Source organism: Adiantum capillus-veneris, chromosome 1 (assembly GCF_014529385.1).
Source record: "Adiantum capillus-veneris isolate H3 chromosome 1, ASM1452938v2, whole genome shotgun sequence".
In the NCBI taxonomy this organism is placed as follows: Eukaryota; Viridiplantae; Streptophyta; class Polypodiopsida; order Polypodiales; family Pteridaceae; genus Adiantum; species Adiantum capillus-veneris.
The window spans coordinates 74,301,156-74,324,290 of NC_140931.1; the positions used below are offsets into that span (position 1 = coordinate 74,301,156).

The following is a 23,135-nucleotide window of genomic DNA, read 5'->3' on the forward strand; positions in this document are numbered from 1 at the left end:
TCTTCCTGCCTTCCACATGCACAATCTGAAAATGGAACATCGACAAGATATTTTCCCATCGCATATGCTTCTCAGATAACTTTGTCTGTGTCAAGAAGTACCGCAAGGTCTGATGATCCGTTTGGACAACAAAGTCTGCACCTAGCAGGTAGTGTTTCCAACTTAAGAGCGCATGAATCACAGCCAGTAACTCTTTCTCATAGACTTGCATGGTCATCTCTGGCCCTTGCAAAATTCTGCTCTCATAGGCTACTACCCTGCCATCTTGCATTAGCACTGTACCAATGCTACTACCGCAGGCATCACACTGGACCACAAATGACTTCCTAAGATCTGGCAGCACAATGACTGGATCTGTAGTCATCTTTTCCTTTAAGAGATTAAAAGCTGAAATCTCTTTTTGTGTCCATCTAAAGGTGACTGCCTTCTTTTGAAGAGCATGTAGAGGTGAAGCAATCTCAGCGAAATTTCTGATAAACCTTCTGTAATACGAGCATAGTCCCAAAAAGCTTCGGACATCATGCACCGTCTTCAGATTTGGCCATGACTTGATCGCTTCAACTTGTGCAGGATCCATTCTGACACCATCCTTTGAGACAATGTGTCCTAGAAAGTGAATCTCTTCTAGAAAAAACTCACTTTTCTTTGCATTGATGAGCAACCTATGACTGCGTAGCTCTTTGAACACAATGGCCAAGTGATGCCTATGCTCCTCTTCATTCTTTGAGTAGACTATCATGTCATCAAAGAATGTACCAACAAACTGCCGGTGTGGACGGAAAATTCTGTCCATCATCCTATTGAACGTAGCAGGAGCATTTGTGAGACCAAAGGGCATCACTAAAAATTCGTAAAGGCCAAACGTTGTTCTAAAAGCAGTTTTGTGCACATCCTCTGATCTAATGCGGATCTGATGGTACCCACTCTTTAGATCTATCCTGCTAAACATAGCTGCTCCTTCTAATTTGTCCATAATATCATCAATTCTAGGTATAGGGAACCTATTCTTGATGGTATTCTTGTTCAGTGCACGGTAGTCTATGCACATACGCCATGAGCCATCCTTTTTCTGCACCAACAACATTGGAGAACAGAATGGAGATGAACTGGGCTGAATCAGCCGCTTTTCTAACAGCTCTTGTACTTGGCCCATTATCTCTTTCTGCTGAGCCGCACTAACCGTGTACGGAGGCTTATTTGGTGGGCTACTGCCTGGCACCAAATCTATCGCATGGTCCTCGGGTCTCTCTGGCGGTAATTAAGACGGTAATGAATCGGAAAAACAGTCACTATAATGTTGTAAAAACATTGACCTTTCTTTATCTAGCACAGATAAATTTGATTCATGACAATCTGACACTTCACGTGCAAAAACCAAGTACGCAGAAAGATGCTTTTTCATTACAGAAGTAATAGCAGAAGCTGATACAGTGGGAATAGACTCCCCTTTAAGCTTTACATCCAGAATGTGAGTCTTTCCCCTGCTCTGTACAGTGATCTTTTTGTTGTAGGCATCCATGATTCCCTGTATACGAAACAACCAAGGAATACCTAACAACACATCACATCCGTCCAGTGGCATGATGTAAAATTCTTCAGCATCTACATAGGACTAGATATGTAGATGCAACTTTCCAATGATGGGCGTCCCAGCCTTTGTATGGCCAGGACATGCCAAACCTGCCTCTGCTGTATAGCCCATCTCTTCAGGCCTGATTTCCAACTTTGAAGCCAATTCTGGGGAAATGAAGTTGGCTTTGGTACCTGGATCAAAGAAGATAAGCATTGTTTGATCCCTGACCTTTCCCCATGCTCTGCAAAGCTCACTTGCATCTGAATTTGGCTTATCGCCCACCATATCTGGCACTAGACCAGCCATGGGCTTCTTTCCTTTCTTGTCTTCCTTGTCATCAGAATCGCTGGCCTTTTCTTTGTAGGACAATTGTAAGCAATGTGGCCAGGCTGCTCGCATATAAAGCATTTGTTCTCTGTCCTCAGGACCTTCTTTTGCTCTTCTGACTTGCGAGGAAAACGTCTTTTCCATTTCTTTGCTGGTCCTTTTTCTGATTCAGCCGTAGCTTTGTCTTTCCCTCCGTTGGCTGACTCCTGAGTCCCTTTAGGAGCCTCATTGGGGACGTGCTTCTTGGCTGAATTTTTCTTGCCTGATCCTGCCTTGACGCCAGTGTTAAATTCACAATCTTCTCCCTTGAGCAAACCATTGCCAGTGTTTGCTACCTCAATGAGCTGCGTCAAAGTAGTGACTTTTGTCCTCGTGCAGTATTTTCTCAATCCTTTGGGTAGGCCACAACAGTATTTTTCAATCTGTTCTGTCAATGGCACAAACCTATAGGAAGTTACTGGAAGTAGAGCTTTCCAAAACTTCCGATTGTAGTCATCCACCTTGTCAAACTGCTGGAGGAATGAGAGAGCCTTCTTCCTGTCATCAAACCCTGTAAAGGTCGTGAATGACACACCTTTGCCACCTTCTTTGTACGGAGTTGGCCTCTCCAGCGGCGTTAAATTGTCATATGGAAGTGACTGAAACATGGGAACACTATTAGGGTTCATCTGTGTTTCTTAGCCGCTATTAGCTTGACCTGGAAATGCCATATTTGGCTGCTGATTTGTAATTCCAGCCATGCCAAAATTTGCTTGTGGCATCCCAAATTGGCCCTGAGTGCTCTGAAACCCTGGTAGCATGCCTGTGACACCATACATGGGGTTAGGCATCATTGTCTGAGCACCCCCAAACACTGTTCCTGGCGTGTAAAACTGATATCCAGGTGCATGACCAGCCATGCTCTGGAATACCGATCCACCTCCAAAATAGCCAGGGTGTACTGAAGGTGGTGGTAAGACCTGTTGCATAGCCTGTAGGTTGCTTCCTTGCCCATTAGAACCAGCTATACGCTGCTGAAAGGTGGCGAGCTGAACTGGTACAGCTTGAAAGACTGGCATCTCAGCCACCTGTTCTTGCACCTTAGGCATAGGTTGTGGAGACTGCATGTTCTCCGTCAAGTGTACAGGTGTTTCCATTGACTGTGCGGTATGAATCACCTGTGCTCGAGCCTTAATAGGCTTTTGAATATGATCCAGTGACCCAACTTGCTGAGACGGAACAGGAGGTTGCAGAAAGGCTAAAAACCTCGGATTCTGCATCACTTGTGTGAACATAGCCACATCAGTAGCCAACTGGGTCCTGAATATATCGTCATCTTTCTGTGGTGGTCTTGACGACTCACCCACTTCATGTGTCTGTTGACCCTGTGAAGAGGAAACCTCTTCAGTCACATCATCTGGTCTGTCAGCCATAATTGCAATTCCCTGTGTCTGGTCTATAATCCCCTGTGTTTTCAAGCCCAAAACTGACCAAGGCTCACTTCTATGGGAAAAAGTGATTTAATCCCGTCGATGGAACCATGAAACCGGCCTGTTCAATCCAAAAAGGGCGGTAGACTTTACTTTAAACCTTGATTTAGCTTTCACCCATTATTAGTCGTCTATTTTACCTGTACTTTCAAGACACAACAAAGGGGAGAGGGATACAGGCTGCTAGATTGCACTTGTACGAGTAGATGGACACCAGATTGGCCCCTAACTTAGGCGCCCCTTTCGGTATTTCTTTATTGTTTAAAAGAGGGAATAAATGCTGTGGTTCCCTACAAGCTGCCCCGCACAAACTCGGCTGAATTTCCACTGTTCCAGCCTGATTTCGGCAGCATAACTGTACTAGAACCCTTCACAGTCAGTATTCCCACGCATTGACTGACTTTCCTGACGCATACGGGCACTTTGCAAAACCTGGCGAGAATCTGCAGCACGCTGAATTCTCTGTTTTCAGCCCTGAAAATGCGCCAGATCACCTGTACAACGGTCCCCTTGCGTCCCCGAACCTCCTGGGGGTATTAGGGTCCGTTTAGGGCCAAAACCCTAAACCTGCAAAAATACACAGCAGGCTGTAATTCACTGTTTCGGGCTCCGTTTCGCGTGCCGGTCGCATCCGTAGCAAGTCCTCGAGCTCCCGCACCTGTAGGGCTACTTGCCCTTTGAATCGGACGAGATTTTTGGCGTGAAACCTCTCCGAATTCACCTGTACCTGCGGGGGGATTAGCTGCTAGCTAATCCAGTACCTGTGCAAGAGGCTCTTGCCTCGGCAATCGCGCATGAACCCACACAATTGTACATTGGTCAAATGAAGAGCCCACTAGAGGGGCATAACATACTGCCAAAGGGGAGAGAGAGGGTAGTGCGTAGCGTGCAGGGCATCACTCCTGGCACCGCACTGTGCATAAGAGGGAAAGCAAGCACTCCATAGCTCTAAACCTGTGACAAATCTGAAAATGAGGCTCTCCCCCTCCTAAATTCAGCGCAACTTCTTGTTGCATGAGGCAAGTGCACCAGAAGGTGCCACTTGGCACATTTATAAGCATTTTCCGGTTTCGGGGTTGCCGTCTAAAAATATCCCAACCGGTTGCCCAGTTGACTTCACGGCAGAGTAAGAAAATGTTCCTCTTGTCATTCCGGAGGTAATGACGTCAACACATTTTCAAGTCCCAAAATAGCAGTTCCCTAAATTTTAGGAGATGCTGCCATTGTATCTTTCTAGGTCATTCGACCCTCTTTGTACACTGCGGCCACATCCAGAACTGAAATGTAGCCTCTGTAGCAAAGGATTCCACTCTGGCTAGTCAATGACCCCACCTGGCTAACCATAGTCCTTGTCCAACCTTAGTGCTCTCTTGCCCTCAGGCCTGGACTCCCTCTGGACAGTTCCACACTAGCTATGCAATGCAAGGCAGTTAGATTTCCCGAGGGGTGTTTCCAAAAAGTGAAAGTAAATAGATAATAAGAAAGAAATCAACAAAAAGGATAGATAGTAGTCACACGCTGGTGATAGATGATCGACAGGATTTTTCGAGAGTACAGGCTATTTGTTGGCACTTTCTTTGACGATATCATTGTTTTCTCCAAGGATGAGGCTGAACATAGAGATCATCTGCTTCAAGTCTTTCGGGCATTACGAGATCACAAGTTAGTGATTAATGCAAAGAAAAGTGAATTTTTCCTACCAGAGATACACTTTTTGGCACACATTGTGTCAGCAGCAAGAGTGCAGATGGATCCGGCCAAGATAGAGACTATCGTGATTGGCCCGATTTGAAGATTGTCCATGAAGTTAGAAGCTTCTTGGGATTGTGTTCGTACTACAAGCGGTTCATTCGAAAGTTTGCAGAGGTTGCTTCCCCTTTGCATATCTTGACACAAAAAGGAGTCCCTTTCTCGTGGGGACTCACAGAGGCGACTGCCTTTCAGACATTGAAAGAGAAATGATTGCGGGACTAGTTTTGACTTTGTCGGACTTGTAGAAGTCATTTGAAGTATATTGTGATGCTTGTGGTCGTAGTCTGGGTGCGGTCTTAATGCAAGAAGGCCATGTCATTGCTTACGAGAGCGACTGTTCTCAAGGCCGGAATTGACAGCACAGATTTATGAGAAAGAGCTTTTGGCGGTTATCCATGCTCTTACTCAGTGGCGGCATACCTACTCGGAGCGGATTTTACTGTCTTTATAGACCATCAGAGTTTGCGCTACTTGTTGTCACAGAAGCAGCCATCGGAAACGCAAATGCGGTGGCCGAACATCTTGTCACAGTTTCACTTCCAGATTGTCCATGTGCAGCGACAAAAGAATTTGGTGGCAGATGCTTTGTCTTAGAAGACGTTGGTTCTGACTATTTCCACGATACATCATAGGAGCTTCGAGGATATGGTCGACCAGTATGCCACAGATCCGGATTTTGTAGACATTTTCACACGGATAAGGGATGGGGAGACATTAGCGGGATATTCCATTCGTGATGGCTACTTGATGAGGAAAACTATGTTGTGCGTTACACAGCCGTTGAGGGAAAAGGTTATGATTGAATGCCACTGTCCGCCTTTTACGGGTCACCGTGGCATTGCTACCACCATGAAAGGGGTAGAGAGATACTTCTTTTGGCTGAGACTCAAGAAGGATGTGGACGAGTTTGTGCGTAGTTACTTGGTATGCCAGAAGGTCAAGTTTGACAGGCATAAAGCACAAGGATTGTTGCAGCCTTTGCCCATACCCACCCGGCCTTGGGAAAGTATTGCGATGGATTTCATTTTTGATCTCCCAAGAATACAGAGTGCTCACGATGGTATTTGGACTGTTATTGACAGATTTAGCAAATTGGCTCATTTCATTCCAGTGAAGAAAACAGTCAAGCTGGATCACTTAGCGAGACTGTTTGTGGCTCAGATTTTAAGATTACATGGCATGCCTGAGACGATTGTCTCCGACAGGGACCCTAGATTTACGAGTTTGTTTTGGAAGGCAATTTGGGAGAACATTGCCACGTGGTTGCAGTTCTCGTCATCTTTCCACCCGCAGATTGACGGGCAATCTGAGATTGCCAATTGAGTGGTTTTAGATTTATTGAAGTCTTATATCTCTGATCAGAAGACTCAATGGGAAAAGTATCTACCTTTGGTGGAATTTGCCTACAACAACACGATACACTCTTCGACGGGTAAGGCGCCATTTGAGATTGTTGAAGGTGTTGCGAAGGTTCCACCCTTCCTAAGCACGAAAGATAAGATTTTTGAAGCCGACGAGTACACGCGCAACTTGGACACGGCTTTTGCCAAGGTCCGTTAGGCTTTGCAGAAATCTTAGGAAAGACAGAAAAAGGCAGCGGATCGCCATCGTCGCGATTTGAAATTGAAGGAGGCTTGAGAAAGAAAAAGGGAAAGGAGAGGCTTTTTCCAAAGCTTAGTATGCGATACTACGGACCTTTCTAGATCTCTGAAAAGATCAATGATGTCTCCTTCTGACTGAAACTGCCTGACACTTCGAGGATTCACAATGCATTTCATGTGAGTCTCTTGAAACCTTTCAAAGGTGATGTGCCTGATGATGGGGAGCCCGATGAAAACGAGGAGATCCTTGTTCCTGAATAGATTTTGGCACATAAGGATAGAAAGAATAAGGGTAAAGTACGAAGGCGGTTCTTGGTTAAGTTCAAGAACTATCCTGCATTGGATGTGAAGTGGAGGAGGAGGACCTAGCAGATACTCCTCAGCTTACCTTGAAGCTTTTGGTTTCGCATAGTCTACTCCAAATGGAACCCCAAATTTAGCTTGGCCGGAGATCTGGTGCAGTGGGTTGCACAAGAGGAGAGTTACTCCGCTCCTTTGTCAATAGATGCCTTGATTTTTAGAATACTAGAGTCACTGATGTCTCTTTGAGCTTCAGGGATAGTGAGAGTTGACAGTATTCTGCTGTATGACTTTATGAAATGGAATTCCGGAATATGAAATTGATTTGTTCTTGACTTGTTTTTAACTGCAAGAACTCATAGACGAAATGACTGCAGCATTTTGGTCTAATTGATCTCGAATAGACATGGTTGCAATTAAGGTTAGCAATCGCGCATCTATGAGATTCCTGAGTGGAGATCTAGATGCGATTGCTAGCTACATTGTCGATAAATCATGGTCTAAGATCCGAATGATTGTTGAATGTCATGTGATGTCGAGTGATGTCGTGTGATGTAATGTGATTGACTGTCGATTGGTACATGTGCTAGATGTGTGTTCCTAGTGAGTTGGTACTAACAGTCAATGTCTACTAAGACGGTTTATGGCCTCTGTCTGTTTTGCAAGCGTAATCGAGGGCGATTACAATGCTTTCAAGAGGGGGGTATGTCACAAATCAGTGACGTGGCACAACCCTAGACACACCCCATCCAGTGGGTAGCAGACCGGTATGCTTGCGAGAAACCCTAAGGACTGGCTGGTTGTTGATTGTACGGACCCGTACTGCTGACGTGTCAGTGGCAGGTTTTCAGCTCTATGCAAAAAGCATGGGCAGCTTTTGGGCCACGCAAATCCAGCCTCTTTGCTTTTTCTACGTAAAACAATAGAGAGAGAGAGAGAGAGAGAGAGAGAGAGAGAGAGAGAGAGAGAGAGAGAGAGAGAGAGAGAGAGAGAGAGTTCTGCTTTATTTAATTAAAGAGAGACAGAGAACTTCTGGCTTTACTTTTATTAAAAGCCTAAGAGAGAGAAATAGCTTTTGATTCTTATCAGCTTTTGGGGCTCTGTTTTTGGCATCCCTTGTACTCTTTAAATAAGTGGGTACGCCACTCACAACTTAGAGCATTTGGACGCAGAGTCTGAGAGTGAGCGCCTACCTACTCTTGTACTTTGAACACAGATTAATTTAAAAAGAAATATCGAAAGGGGCGCCAGTCTCTGGGGCCAATATCTCTAGGCACGGAACTCCGCCGGGAGTGTCGAATAAATTGTGAATTGTGAACTGTTTTGAAGTGGTTATTTGGTGCTGTCGCGGTAGATTCTTGACTTGGAGTGTCCAAGCTGTTACATGTGCTTCCAAGTATTAGATCAATGGTATGATCCTCAGAACGAGTTGGTGGCAACTCGCGTGGTTGGCCCTCAAAAAAGCAATCGGCATGAGTGTGGAGAAATTCTTGGCGTTATTTATCAAGTTCAGACATATTTGTCCTATGTTCATCATTCAACTCTTTCAAAAAGATTGAGTAAACAAACAGACTGGATTTCATTAATTTCGAAACAGCCGAAGCCGATACAATAGGGACAGACTCGCCCTTCAATTTCACATCAAGTACAATGTTTCGGCCCTTTTCAATAGTCAATGTCTTCTTCTTCGCCCGATAATTGACCACGGCGTTGTTCTTATGGTACTAAGGGACTCCCAGGAGGACATCACAACCTTCCAAGGGCATTCTGTAGAAGTCCTCGTGTTTGAAATACCCCTGACAATGCAACCGAAGTTTGCCAATGACAGGTGTAATGGCCACGTCCCTGTCGGGTGCCACTAGAACTGCCTCTGCTTGTGGTCCCATCCGATCGGGTGTAATCTCAACCCGCACCGCCAATTCAGGTGAATTGAAGTTGGCCTTGGCTCCTCCATCAAAGAAAATCAGGGCTTCTTGATCTTTCACTTTGCCCCAAGCTCGACAAAGTTCTGTACTTTCATCCATCGTGCTTGGGTCAGTACCCATGCAATCTGGAACCAGTCCTGCTTTCATCTTGCCTTTTCGTCCACGTTCTCAATTGTTCTCGAACTCTCTGGCCTTTCTTCATCTTGTTCTTTCTGTGCCTTTTTAGGGCACTTCGCGGAGATGTGCCCATGTTCCCCTCATCCAAAACACTTCCCCTCTTTGATGTAGTTGACCCTCTCTTGAAGAGTGAGCCGGGGTCGCGCATCCTTATCTTTCTTTTCTTGGGGGCTCTTCTTCTTTCTACTTTCATTATTAGAAGTCTGCTCGGTTCTCTTGAGTTATGATCTCATTTGTGGGGTAAGTCAGACTGCCTGAATGTATGGCAAAACCCCGTTTCGCATGATCCATAAGTTCTTGAATAGAATCTGACTTTTGTTCTAAGCAGTGATCTTGGATCTTTGTAGGAAGTCCGCAGCAAAACCGCTCAGTCTGTTCGTTAAACGAGATCTTCTTAAATGAAGAAGCTGGTAGAAAAGAGCTCCAAAAACTCTTGCAATATGCCTCCAAAGTATCTCTCTTGGTCATTCGAAGATGATTCCAAGCAGTTCGTATATCTCGTTCGTACTCTCGAGTCAACCATGAAGAAATAAAAAGCCTTTTGAATTTCAGCCATTTAAGTGGCGCTTTCTTGTTCGGTAGAAGGGTGGATCACCATGTTCGAGCATTTCCCTTGAGGAAAGAGGTAGCCTCCGAATCTTGGAGTGCTCTGAGTAATGCCCTCCAGAGAAAGCTATATCAAACTGCTGTATGAAGGCCAAAGCCCTCGAAGCATCTCGGAATCCAAAAAAAGTGTCAAACTTAATTGACTGTCCACCTTCTTTAAATTTTCGAACTTTCTTACTTTTATTCTCGAGAAAGTCATATTGGTTGGCTTTATAGAAGTGCTTCTTCTTTGTATAAAATCTGTGATTGTCGGAGTGCGAACTACCTGAAGACGAGTCCTCTATAGAATTGTCACAACTCGGCGAAACTTAGGCTTCTTTGCCTTTTCTTGCCCTTTCCGAAGCTTTGCTTTTTGCTTCGCCTTTTCCCTTTCCTGTCTTTTTCGCTCGAGTCAGAAGAGCTAGAAGAACTGTCAGAAGAAGAAGAAGAAGAAGAACTGGATACTCCTTCAAATCGCACACTCTTCTTTTGTTTTCTTGTCGAGGCTCTGTGGTCTTCTGCCACTGGGTGTGCACCTCGTCGAAGGATGTCTGAGTCAAAAATTTTGCAACTTCAGGTCCTTCGCAAAGTTGATCATTATCTTTGTCATGTCGTCAACCAATTGCCGACGTTCCATCTCTTCCATCTCTGCCTGAGTAGGCCGAGGTGGGCCGTACTCTTCGTGAGAATCTTCTTCATGATCACTTCGCGCATCCCCAGATGCAGAGGAAGTTGATTGTTCTTTGTTGGAATCCATAAGTGTTGCGAGAAAAGCATCGGATGTCTCGGTAGAGGAGAAATCGGCCGCGCTCTGATACCATTGTAACGAACTTGGATACTCCAAGTCCAGATTCTACCGCGATACAGCAGAGATTCAATTCAAAACAATTCACAATTCACAATTTATCCGACATGGCCCGGCGGAGTTCCATGCCAAGAGGTATTGGCCCCAAAGACTGACGCCCCTTTCGGTATTTCTTTTTGTATTAATCTGTATTCAAAGTACAAGAGAGTGGGAGGGTTCTCACTCTCAGACTCTGCGTCTAGATGCTTTGAGGAGTGAGTGTCACCAACGTGTGACTACTATCTATCCTTTTTGTTGATTTCTTTCTTATTATTTATTTACTTTCACTTTTTGGAAACACCCCTCGGGAAATCTAACTGCCCTGCATTGCATAGCTAGTGTGGAACTGTCTAGAGGGAGTCCAGGCCTGAGGGCAAGAGAGCACTAAGGTTGGACAAGGACTATGGTTAGTCAAAGTGGGGTCATTGGCTAGCCAAAGTGGAATCCTTTGCTACAGAGGCTACATTTAGGTTTTGGGTGTGGCTGCAGTGTACAAAGGGGGTCAGATGACCTAGAAAGATACAATGGCAGCATCCCCTAAAATTTAGGAAACTGCTATTTTGGGACATGAAAATGTGTTTGTGTCATTACCTCCGGAATGACAAGGAGAACATTTTCTTACTCTGTCGTGAAGTCAACTGGGCAACCGGTTGGGAGATTTTTAGGCGGCAACCCCGAAACGGAAAAATGCTTGTAAATGCGCCAAGTGGCACATTTTGGTGCACTTTCCTCATGCAAGAGAAGGTGGCGCTGAATTTTAAGCTGGGAGAGGCTCATTTTCAGATTTTGTCACAGGTTAAGAGCTATGGAGTGCTTCCTTTCCCTCCTATGTACAGTGCGGTGCCAGGAGTGATGCCCTGCACGCTACGCACTGCCCTCTCTCTCCCCTATGGCAGTATGTTATGCCCCTCTAGTGGGCTTTTCAATTGACCAATGTACAGTTGTGTGGGTTCATGCGCGATTGCCAAGGCAAGAGCCTCTTGCACAGGTACTGGATTAGCTAGCGGCTAATCCCCCGCAGGTACAGGTGAATTTGGAGAGGTTTCACGCCAGAAATCTCGTCCGATTCAAAGGGCAAGTAGCCCTACAGGTGCGGGAGCTCGAGGACTTGCTACAGATGCGACTGGCACGCGAAACGGAGCCCGAAACAGTAAATTACAGCCTGCTGTGTATTTTTTCAGGTTTATGGTTTTGGCCCTAAACGAATACCCCCAGGAGGTTCGGGGACGCGAGGGGACCGCTGTACAGGTGATCTGGTGCATTTTCGGGGCTGAAAAGAGAGAATTCAGTGTGCTGCAGATTCTCGCCAGGTTTTGCAAAGTGCCTGTATGTGTCGGGAATGTTGGTCAATGCGTGGGAATACTGACTGTGAAGTGTCCTAGTACAGTTATGTTCCGAAATTGGGCTGGAACAGTTGAAATTCAGCCGAGCTTGTGTGGGGCAGCTTGTAGGGAACCACAACGTTTATTCATTCCCTCTTTTAATCAATAAAGAAATACCGAAAGGGGCGCCTAAGTTAGGGGCCAATCTGGTGTCGGTCTACTCATACAGGTGCAATCTAGCAGCCTGTATCCCTTTCCCCTTTGTTATGTTTTGAAAGTACAGGTAAAGTGGGCGACAAATTAAATGGGTGAAAGCAAATAAGGTTTAAGTCTAAAGTCTACCGCCCTTTTTGAAGTTAATAGGCCGGTTTCATGGTTCCATCGACGGGATTAAATCACTTTTTCCCATAGCAGTGAGCCTTGGTCAGTTTGGGCTTGAAGACACAGGGGATCATAGACCAGACACAGGGAATTGCAATTATGGCTGACAGACCAGATGATGTGACTGAAGAGGTTTCTTCTTCACAAGGTCAACAGACACATGAAGTGGGTGAGTCTTCAAGACCACCACAGACGGATGATGATATATTCAGGACCCAGTTGGCTACTGCTGTGGCTATGTTCACACAAGTAATGTAGAACTCGAGGTTTTTAGCCTTTCTGCAACCTCCTGTTCCGTCTCAGCAAGTTGGGTCACTGGATCATATTCAAAAGCTTGTTAAGGCTCGAGCACAGGTGATTCATACTGCAGAGTCAATGGAAACACCTGTACACTTGACGGAGAACATGCAGTCTCCACAACCTGTGCCTAAGGTGCAAGAACAGGTGGCTGAGATGCCAGTCTTTCAAGCTGTACCAGTTCAGCCAGCCACTTTTCAACAGCCTATAGCTGGTTCTAATGGGCAGGGAAGCAACCTACAGGCTATAAACAAGTCTTTCCACCACCTTCAGTACACCTTGGCTATTTTGGAGGTGGATCGGTATTCCAGAGCATGGCTGGTCATGCACCTGGAAATCAGTTATACACGCCAGGAACAATGTTTGGGGGTGCTCAAACGATGATGCCTAACCCCATGTATGGTGTCACGGGCATGCTACCAGGGTTTCAAAGCACTCATGGCCAATTTGGGATGCCACAGGCAAATTTTGGTATGGCTGGAATTACAAATCAGCAGCCAAATATGGCATTTCCAGGTCAACTTAATTGCGGTCAGGGAACACAAATGAACCCTAACAGTGTTCCCATGTTTCAGTCACTTCCATATGACAACTTAACGCCGTTGGAGAGGCCAACTCTGTACAAAGAAGGTGGCAAAGGCTTTACAGGGTTTTTCCAAGTATGCGACATAATCAATGATGTTGCATATAGGCTGAAATTGCCTGACAGTTGGAAGATTGACAATGCGTTTCATGTGAGTCTTCTCAGACCCTATGTGGGTGATGTGCCAGAAGATATGCTAGTTGAAGATCAGCCGGAAGTCGAGGAACTTGACGAGATCTTGGTCCCCGAACAGATTTTGGCACATAAGGAAAGAAAAGTGAAAGGCAAGGTTGCTAGGCGCTACTTCGTAAAGTTCAGAAACTAGCCACCAATGGATGCTAAGTGGATGGAAGAAGGTGAACTTGCAGAGTCACCAACTGTGTTATCACTTTACCTTGAAGCCTTCGATTTGCAACCTACCTTGACCCCTTGAGTTTCAAAGCTACATGGATTGTCAGTGTGACAATGGCTTCTGAAACAAATGATGTACATGGTATTTAAAGTGAGCTCAAATGAAATACCTGTTACAGGAATGTTAGAGCTGTACAGATTGTCAGTTTGGCAATTGCTCTTATGGAATGTCCAAAAGTTTGGTTAGTGCTATAGAAGTCAGTATTTCTTGTCAGTTTGTCAAGGATATAGTGATTGCTTCTATTAAAGGGTACATGTGTAACTGCATTCTTAAACTGTCGGTTTGGGTATGCTTGAAAGTGTTACTGGGCCCAACGTGTACTATAAGACAGTGGCAAAATGTGCAGCTACCATTTTGTCATTGGAAAGTTAGTGACTCAAAGCAATGGCAGAGTGCGAAGCTACCACTATGTCATTGGGATAGGGTTCACACGCAGGCAATACATGTGTCGACGAGGTGTTGAATACACGAGGGTTGACAATGAGCATGTATGTGTCGTACATGTGTCAACAGGTGTTGAATACATCAGTGTTGACTGTGAGCATGTACGACATAGATGCAAACGAGGATGTTTGAGATTTGAAGAGGGGGGTATGTCACCAGCGTGTGACTACTATCTATCCTTTTTGTTGATTTCTTTCTTATTATTTATTTACTTTCACTTTTTGGAAACACCCCTCGGGAAATCTAACTGCCCTGCATTGCATAGCTAGTGTGGAACTGTCCAGAGGGAGTCCAGGCCTGAGGGCAAGAGAGCATTAAGGTTGGACAAGGACTATGGTTAGCCAAAGTGGAATCCTTTGCTATAGAGGCTACATTTCAGTTTTGGGTGTGGCTGCAGTGTACGAAGGGAGTCAGATGACCTAGAAAGATACAATGGCAACATCCCCTAAAATTTAGGGAACTTCTATTTTGGGACCTGAAAATGTGTTTGTGTCATTACCTCCGGAATGACAAGGAGAACATGTTCTTACTCTGCCGTGAAGTCAACTGGGCAACCTGTTGGGAGATTTTTAGGCGGCAACCTTGAAACGGGAAAATGCTTGTAAATGCGCCAAGTGGCACATTCTGGTGCACTTTCCTCATGCAAGAGAAGGTGGCGCTGAATTTTAAGCTGGAGAGGCTCATTTTCAGATTTTGTCACAGGTTAAGAGCTATGGAGTGCTTCCTTTCCCTCCTATGTACAGTGCGGTGCCAGGAGTGATGCCCTGCACGCTACGCACTGCCCTCTCTCTCCTATGGCAGTATGTTATGCCCCTCTAGTGGGCTTTTCAATTGACCAATGTACAGTTGTGTGGGTTCATGCGCGATTGCCGAGGCAAGACCCTCTTGCACAGGTACTGGATTAGCTAGCGGCTAATCCCCCGCAGGTACAAGTGAATTCGGAGAGGTTTCACGCCAGAAATCTCGTCCGATTCAAAGGGCAAGTAGCCCTACAGGTGCGGGAGCTCGAGGACTTGCTACGGATGCGACCGGCACACGGAACGGAGCCCGAAACAGTGAATTACAGCCTGCTGTGTATTTTTGCAGGTTTAGGGTTTTGGCCCTAAACGGTCCCTAATACCCCCAGGAGATTCGGGGACGCGAGGGGACCGCTGTACAGGTGATCTGGCGCATTTTCGGTGCTGAAAACAGAGAATTCAGTGTGCTGCAGATTCTCGCCAGGTTTTGCAAAGTGCCCGTATGCGTCGGGAAAGTCAGTCAATGTGTGGGAATACTGATTGTGAAGTGTCCTAGTACAGTTATGGTGCCGAAATCGGGCTGGAACAGTTGAAATTCAGCCGAGCTTGTGTGGGGCAGCTTGTAGGGAACCACAACGTTTATTCATTCCCTCTTTTAATCAATAAAGAAATACCGAATGGGGCGCCTAAGTTAGGGGCCAATCTGGTGTCGGTCTACTCATACAGGTGCAATCTAGCAGCCTGTATCCCTTTCCCCTTTGTTATGTTTTGAAAGTACAGGTAAAGTGGGCGACAAATTAAATGGGTGAAAGCAAATAAGGTTTAAGTCTAAAGTCTACCGCCCTTTTTGAAGTTAACAGGCCGGTTTCAGTGAGGGCCTTGCCCACTTATTTATAAGTTACAAGGGATGCCCAAAAGCAGAGCCCCAAAAGCTGTAGTCAAAAGCTTCTCCAAAAATAAAGCAATTTTATCCAAAAGCTGCTGTAAAAATTCAGTCAGTGCTTAAACAACTTTTTCATACGCTTTGCCACGTCATCAGCTGCAGAAAAGCTGCTTTTCCGTACGGATGTCACGTTAGCACTGTCTCCGCGTTTTCTGTCGGAAAATCCGAGACTGCCACATCAGCATTGTTTCTGCGTTTCAGCCTGCTGCCAGCTAGTGTGGGTGTATCCGGGCATGCCACTGGTTTGTGACACCTAAACGCTAAGACGCAGAAGCAATAGAAGAAGATGACGTGGCAAATCGTACGGAACTTCGGATTTCACGCTGACTGCTGACGTGGGAGACTGTATGGAATTCTACGTTTCACGTTGACTGTTGACGTGGCAGACTGTACGGATTTCCGTAATTCACGTTGACAGGTGTTGACGTGGTACTGTACGGTTTTTCGTAATTTGCGCTGGCAGCTTTTGAACAAGATGTTTTTGTACCAATTGCTTTTGAGTTTAAAGTTTTTGATGTAAACTGCTTTTGGGCCTAGGGCCTTTAAATATGAGGCCATGGGCTCATTTTCGGGCATGCTTCTGGACGAAGGTGCAAAGGATGGAGTACCTGCTTGTACTTTGATCATGCAATATAAAGAAATACAGAAAGGGGCGCCAAGGTTTGGGGCCAATACTCTCTGGGGTGGAATTCCGCCACGCCGTGTCACATGTCGCCTCTCTCTCTTTCAGTTCAGTTGTTATTGAAGTGTTAAAAGTCTGTTCAATCTGTTCTTTTCCGTTGGCATGTGGTGCCCGTCTTGTGACAGTGCACATCTTAAAAACCTGAAAAGGTATCAAATTTTATTGCTTGTCTGCCCTCCCTGAATTCTTTGGTCTTCTTCTCGTTCTTTCCATATCTTTGGTTCTTCTGTCGTTTCTTGCCCTTTTTGTCCTCGTCACTGGAATTAGAAGAGGAAGAGCTGTTTGAACTGTTAGAAGAGGATGAGGACGAACTGGACATCCCTCGAAGCGTACATGCTTCTTGACTTTTCGTGCATTTGCAAATGAAGACTGTTGACCCAAATAACCCGGGTAATCTGTTCTCTTGCTGCGTTTCTTTGGAGAGCTTTGTGCTTTTCAATATTTGGTTGACTCGTCGTTCGATCACATCAACAAGTTCATCTTCAGTGTACATTCGTGGGGCGGGTGGTTATTAAGTGTGGACTTTAATGGTGAATCGATGGCTGTACGCCATGGGGAATACACCTCATCAATTGGGTGCCCGGTCGAAAATTTTGCGTACTCGGGATCCTTCAAGTACTGTAATGTCTAGTTGGCATAGGTATCAACCTGCTATTGACGTTGCATCTCCATTCGTTCATACTCTGTAGGCCTGAGACCCGTACTCTTGTTTCGATTGCCCATTTGAATTTTTCGTACTTTCACTCGATCCGGAGTTGTTGGGTGGGTTCGTCCGATTCTTGCGAGATCCGTCGTTTGAATTCATGTGTGTCGCTGTATAGGGATCGGAAGTCATGAGAAAGGCACCACGTGCCAATGGAAAAGAACAAACTGAACAGACTTTTAGCATTTCAATAACAATTGAACTGAAAGAGATGCCCGACACGAGACGGGGAGTGGCGGAGTTCCACCCCGAGAGAGCACTGTCCCCAAACCTTGGCGCCCCTTTCGGTATTTCTTTATATTACTTGAACTCGGTACGATGCCGGTACTCACGCACTGTACCTTCACCCAGAAGAGTGCCAGAGAATGAGCCCTCTGCTCCAAAGGCCTTTGGTCTTGAAAAGCAGTTACATGAAAAGCTTCAAACTCAAAAGCAATCTGGTCTCAAAAAGCATCTTGCCCAAAAGCTACCAATGCGAACTGTGGAAATCCGTACAATGTGCCACGTCAGCAGTCGTCGGTGCAAAATGCGGAAATCGATACAGGTGCCACATCAACAGTCAATGTAAAATCCGGAAATCTGTATAGGTCTGCCACTTCAGTAATTGGCACGTCATCAGTTGGTTGCACATTCTTCTGAGTGTGTGTCGAGCTTGGTTTTAATGTCTTTAGTCACTTTGGGCCCCATCGGACGGGGTCCCATAAGTTGGTGGAACTTATCTTTAGTAATAGGTTACTTAGGTGCATATTGTTCTGAAGTGATAGCTGTCTGCAATTCTCGAACAAGATCACCAGATATTCTTGATTAATTGCAATTGTTACAGGGCCTCTTAAACAAGAGGATTTTGTGAAACGGGAAGGCTCCATGAGGTGGGTTGGATGTTGAGAATATGAGGATCCTGTGAAGTCTCATTGGTCGCCTTTGCTGAAGCGCAGGTGGATTCAAATTTGTGTTTATCAGTAGGATCATCCTCATGTGAGAACAAGAGGACGACTGAGCTTTGATACGTTGTAATCACCCACCTGATGAATGACTCACTAAAACACATAAATTTGCAATTGAAAGAGTTGAGAGAACTGAAAATATCACACTTGCACTTGATAGATGACACGAGAGCGGTGTAGTTCCGGTCCAAAGAGTATTGGCCCTCAAGTCGAACGCCCTTGTTGGTATTTCTTTTATATCGATTAAAGAGTTTATGATTGTGTGATCACAGGTTCTCAAATTCTGTTTACAATTGAGGCTCAGCCTCGTATTTAAAGGCACATGGCCTTCAAAAAGATACTTGAAACACATCTCTAGAAGCATCCGTCCTCCTAAAAGCAGCAAAAGTCAACTCTGCCAATAATTGGCATCCCAAAAAGCTGGCAAAAAATCTGCTTGCAACGTTAGCCAGCTGCCATGTTATCAATCCTGGAATTTGCAGCAGGAAAAGCGGCAGAAATCATGGGCTGCCACGTCATCAAGTTGTCACATTGCCCAAAAAGCTTCTATTGCCACAATCTCTATGTCTTCATACCGCTTCTCCTCTTCAAGGATGAAAAAGCGCTGCTTCCATATTCGATTGTTGTAGTTCTAGACCATATTGCTCTGAGAATAACAATTGTTTGAGCTCTGATACCATTGCAATCGGCAAGGCACTGGCAAGGTGTTGAATCTCTTGAACAATACCCAAACTGAACTGGATCAACAATTACTTGAATTTGAAAGAGAGAAAACATCACACAATAGACAAGAGATATGGAGTGGTGAGTTCCACTCCCAAAAGCATTGGCCCCTAAACTAGGCATCCAACAGGGTATTTCTTTATTCCATTAGATGGAGTCGTAGTTTACAAACTCGAAGAGCCATGCTCGCGGCTCTCTATCTGAGTCATCACAGAGTCACAGTCCATTAGGCTGATCTGCTCCAATGGCACCCCTGGACTTTCTTTTTATAGGCACAGGTTCAAAAGCACTCCCCAAAAGTGACTACAAAAGCACCAAAAATCAACTGTTGATAAAACCGATTCTCAAAAGCAAAAAGTCAACGCTTTCCCATAACTGGGACTCGAAAGCTGCCTAGCGTTCTAGATGTTAGCTTGTGATGCGCACCACGTTTCCTATCAAGTTTCCGCTGTGTTGCACGCCGCTGTTGCAGAGACTTGGTCCTCCATTTTGGTCCAGCTCCATCTCAGCTCGATCACCTCTTCTGGTCTGTCAGGTCATGCCATTTGTGACACACCCCGAGTCCCCAAGCCAACATGCGCACTCGAACAAAAGAATGCACCTCCACAACGAAACAGCCCTGCATCAAAGCCTAGTGGAAATTATTTTTCCCTCCCAAACCCCCTTATGCCGTAACAATTTACCAAGCCAATGTTAAGACCTCGGGTTTTAAATGCCTCACGTTGTCAAAATGTCATGTATGTTTCTTTAGACTTTGAGCTCATTCTAGTACTGGTAACTGTAGCTTGTGCACTTTGTGTAACTGGGGTAGCACATGGCATGCTTTTTAAATTTATATGTTTGTGTATATCCTATAAGGGTTCGGTGTAAGATGGGTTTGCCTTAACCTACAGACTTGTTTCTGACCTAATTACTCTTGAAATGGTTGCTTAATGTTTTACATGGAATTGAAGAAACCACAGTTCAAACTTTCCTTTCATTCACTTTTACTTTTGATTTTGAACAGGTGTAGCAGGGTCTATACTGGCACAGAATGGTAGCTTAACAGATTTTTTTGATGACACTTATAAGGTCCTTGTGAAACATTTGAAAAATGATGGCGAACATACAAAACAGAGTTCTGTAGATTCAAACCTGCTTGCACAGGTCAGTTCAGTGGCAGTTGTTGGGATTCTGATAAGCAGTTCAAGGAATTTGTGTGGGAAAATCTTCTGAGCCTGCCTTTAGCAATTCTAGTCTTTAGACATGGCCATCTAAATTGCAGAAGGTTGCACATTTTCATTAACCGTAGGCAGATTCTCACATGTAAATGTGAGAACTTGCCTGGGCTTTTGAACTTTGTAGTGTCAAGTTTTTTGTTTTGAATGTTGGAACTAGCTAAGCTGCTTCAAAACATTACTGGTAAATTTTGAAATGAGTTGTCTTTCCCCATTGACAGCTTAATCGATTGCGACAAGAGCTGAGCACTTTAGCCTCTGAAAGATCGTCATCAATTACAGTTGTCTCTGGAAGCTCCAGAACCAATGGTATCTTCTATGGTGACCCTTGTCATGCATTTTGAGCAGCTTCTTTGTACAGGGATAGGGCGCAAAGATTCTAGATGTAGTTGTAAAGTGCAAAATGTCCATGACCAGTAAAAGGTTGCATTAGACAAGGTGGACTGTTTGTGAACGTATATGGCCCTGGAAAACTTGATAGTAAAGCAAGAGAAAAGAGATTATTCTTGGAGATAGCTTTACTATATTTTATATGGTACACTTGAAACCTTGGATATTGCTACCGGCATAGATAAGCAATATGTGGTATCATTCAGTGCCTTAGGATTGAATTTGGAAATAAGCATAGTTTTGTAAGTGAAAGTGTCTTCAACTTGAGAGTCAATTCACCATTGGTGCCCGTGTCACAAGGTCAAACAGTAGAACGAGTGGCAGCAGTAATTAATCATGTTGAAGGAGTGTAATGTTGATTGTGTCAATTTGAGTTACTTGGCTTTTCACACCATTAATCTCTCTTTTGTGCTATTTTGTTTCTTTAAAAAAAAAAAAAACCATAAACGCGGGGAGATTATATTAAGATCAAGAGGCAGCCACGCCAGCCTTGGGATAACAAAAAACAATAAATTTTTTGTGACATTAATTTGCAGGCATTTAAGATAGCTGAGGATCAAGTCACCCTTTATAGGGCTATTTTGTTTTGTTATCCTGTATGTAGAAGGTTGTGATCATTGCCAAAACTTTCAGGTTCAATTGTCTCGTATGCTGTTCCAGCTTTGCTACTTGGAGTGACAGGTTATGGATATATGCGTTGGAAGGTAAGCGCACATATTCAAAAAACTTTGTTTTCCCCAGAACCATATGACATCTGATTCTTTCTTTGTACCAATGTAGGGATTATCTTTTTCAGATTTTATGTACGTCACAAGACGAAGCATGTCAGATGCAGTTTCAAGTGTATCTAAGCAACTTGAGCAAGTATCGACAGCTTTGCAAGTACGTGATAAAAATTCCAAGCTTGCTGTATAGTTTATAATCTGCTCTCATACAAAAGGTGTTTGTGGATCTGTCCATGTATTAATGCACATACAAACTGACGTTTATTTGCTGTTCATAAGATCTGATCGTAAGTTTCATTGGTAGCAGTTGAAGGCATGGCTTGTTTATATGTTTGCGAACATCTGTATTAATTAGGAGCCTATGTTGCGTTTTGTTCTTAATCGTGAGTTACTTCTTCCCCTAGGCAACAAAGCGACATTTGACATCAAGGTTGGAGCATCTTTCTGGTAACCTGGATCAGAATATGGAGCTTCAAGAAGAGCTAAAAAATGAGGTCAAATTTACATGGAAATTAGGAGGTTCTTTGCTTGTCATTTCTTATTTTTGGTGCTAAAAACATGTTTTGCCTCAGGTATCATTAGTTCGTGGAGATGTCGAAAAGTATGGGCTCGAGATTGAGACAGTGCAAAGGCTTGTGCAAACCCTGGTGTGTTTACCATTTATATATCCAAAACGCTTAGCATGCTTCGTTTGCTCTCATTTATTCACTTGGCTATCTATGAATGGCAAGCAGGGTGTAAAAATCGATACCATCGAGAACAAACAGGCAAGTGTTATATGTGGTCAATGGCTTACTCTTCTGGGTCTTCTACCATTTCTGAACCCTAAAGAAATCAAAGTTGTGTGCTTTGCAGGACATGGCGAACACGGGAGTCATTTATCTGTGTAACTTTGTTGAGAAGATGCAAATTAGCCAGCCTTCGGAGGCTGTACAGGTGAGTTAAATAGTCTTGTAATTTGTGGCGTATAAAGGTTGGACCTGTTTATAAGCATGTGCACTTGCAGGGTTTGCACAAGCCTCGGCTTGACCGGGGAGGGTCATCTACCGGGAGCATCGGATTTAAGGTTGGTTTACTTGCTTTTGTGCAAGGTTGACATTGTCCAAAGATCATATTAATGTTCTGAACTTTTTCTATTTTTAATCTGAATTTCTATGTGCTCCCCAGTATTTGCAATCTCTCTCAAATACTCTTGAGTCGGCAGATGCACATGCTGAAAGTTTGGTTTCAAAAGGAGGTAGCGAGATCGCTACAGTGAGTAGTGCTAAGAACTTGAGTCCGAGCTTGCAAAGGAAGTTCCCTTCTTTCTCTGCAGGTCTTACAAGGTAATTCAAGCTTGCCTAATGGATTTGAAGTCTCTTGGCATGCATGTGTTGGCTCTCTGAAGTGGAAGTTCTTGTTACAGGTCATTTTTCTCAAAGACGAAACCTGCAATTTATGAATCAATAAGCTGATTAAAACGCGGCTTACCAGCACAGTGGATAAATTAGTGAGCGGTTGGGTAGCTCTGAGGAAGCGTAGAGTGCATGTAGCACTCTCCATTTTGTGTTGTACTAGAGGAAGCCCACACGTGCTCTCAAGCAATACTAATTGTGTATAAGCCCAATTGGCAGGTGAGATCTTTGCGATCACTTGGGCAGTGTCCTGCCGCTCTCGGAACATTTGTCACGAGACTACTGTTGCAGTTCAAAAGGAAAGTAGTCTCTCGGTCCATGGAAAGTCTGCCTCCTATATATGAAATGATCCAAAGCTTTGAAAGTTGGAGAATGAGGCACGTCCTCATTCAAGAGGCACGGTCTCTCAAGGCCATTTTGATGTAAAGGATGCAGTTGACATTGCTAAAAAAGTCTTTGTTTTCTGTATCCAAAATCCTTTCTTCTACAAAAAACGGAAGCTTTTGTCCCAATGAGTTGATTTGTTCTCATATTGTCACCAGCTCTAGTTGTCGTGAGTGATGGTGACCTGTATTGCAATAGTGTACTTCCATTGCATAAGCTTGAACCTATGATTGATTTGTTCTCATATCGTCACCAGCTCTAGTCGTCGTGATGGTGACCTGTATTGCAATAGTGTACTTCC

The 23,135-nt window shown here is 44.5% G+C and overlaps 1 protein-coding gene across 1 annotated transcript in view; it reads left to right on the plus strand.

The window, feature by feature from the left end:
* Positions 1–22,925, plus strand: part of LOC147464974 (uncharacterized) — a 63,488-nt gene extending 40,563 nt beyond the window's left edge. Inside the window, exons 3-13 of the mRNA XM_086517276.1 lie at positions 19,731–19,870; positions 20,163–20,250; positions 20,965–21,035; positions 21,112–21,213; positions 21,461–21,550; positions 21,629–21,703; positions 21,791–21,823; positions 21,912–21,992; positions 22,063–22,122; positions 22,224–22,381; positions 22,462–22,925. Of these exons, the coding sequence (XP_086373402.1) occupies positions 19,731–19,870; positions 20,163–20,250; positions 20,965–21,035; positions 21,112–21,213; positions 21,461–21,550; positions 21,629–21,703; positions 21,791–21,823; positions 21,912–21,992; positions 22,063–22,122; positions 22,224–22,381; positions 22,462–22,510 (947 nt within the window). The 3' untranslated portion in view covers positions 22,511–22,925. The remainder of the gene's footprint in view (positions 1–19,730; positions 19,871–20,162; positions 20,251–20,964; positions 21,036–21,111; positions 21,214–21,460; positions 21,551–21,628; positions 21,704–21,790; positions 21,824–21,911; positions 21,993–22,062; positions 22,123–22,223; positions 22,382–22,461) is intronic.
* The last annotated feature ends 210 nt before the right edge of the window (positions 22,926–23,135 follow it).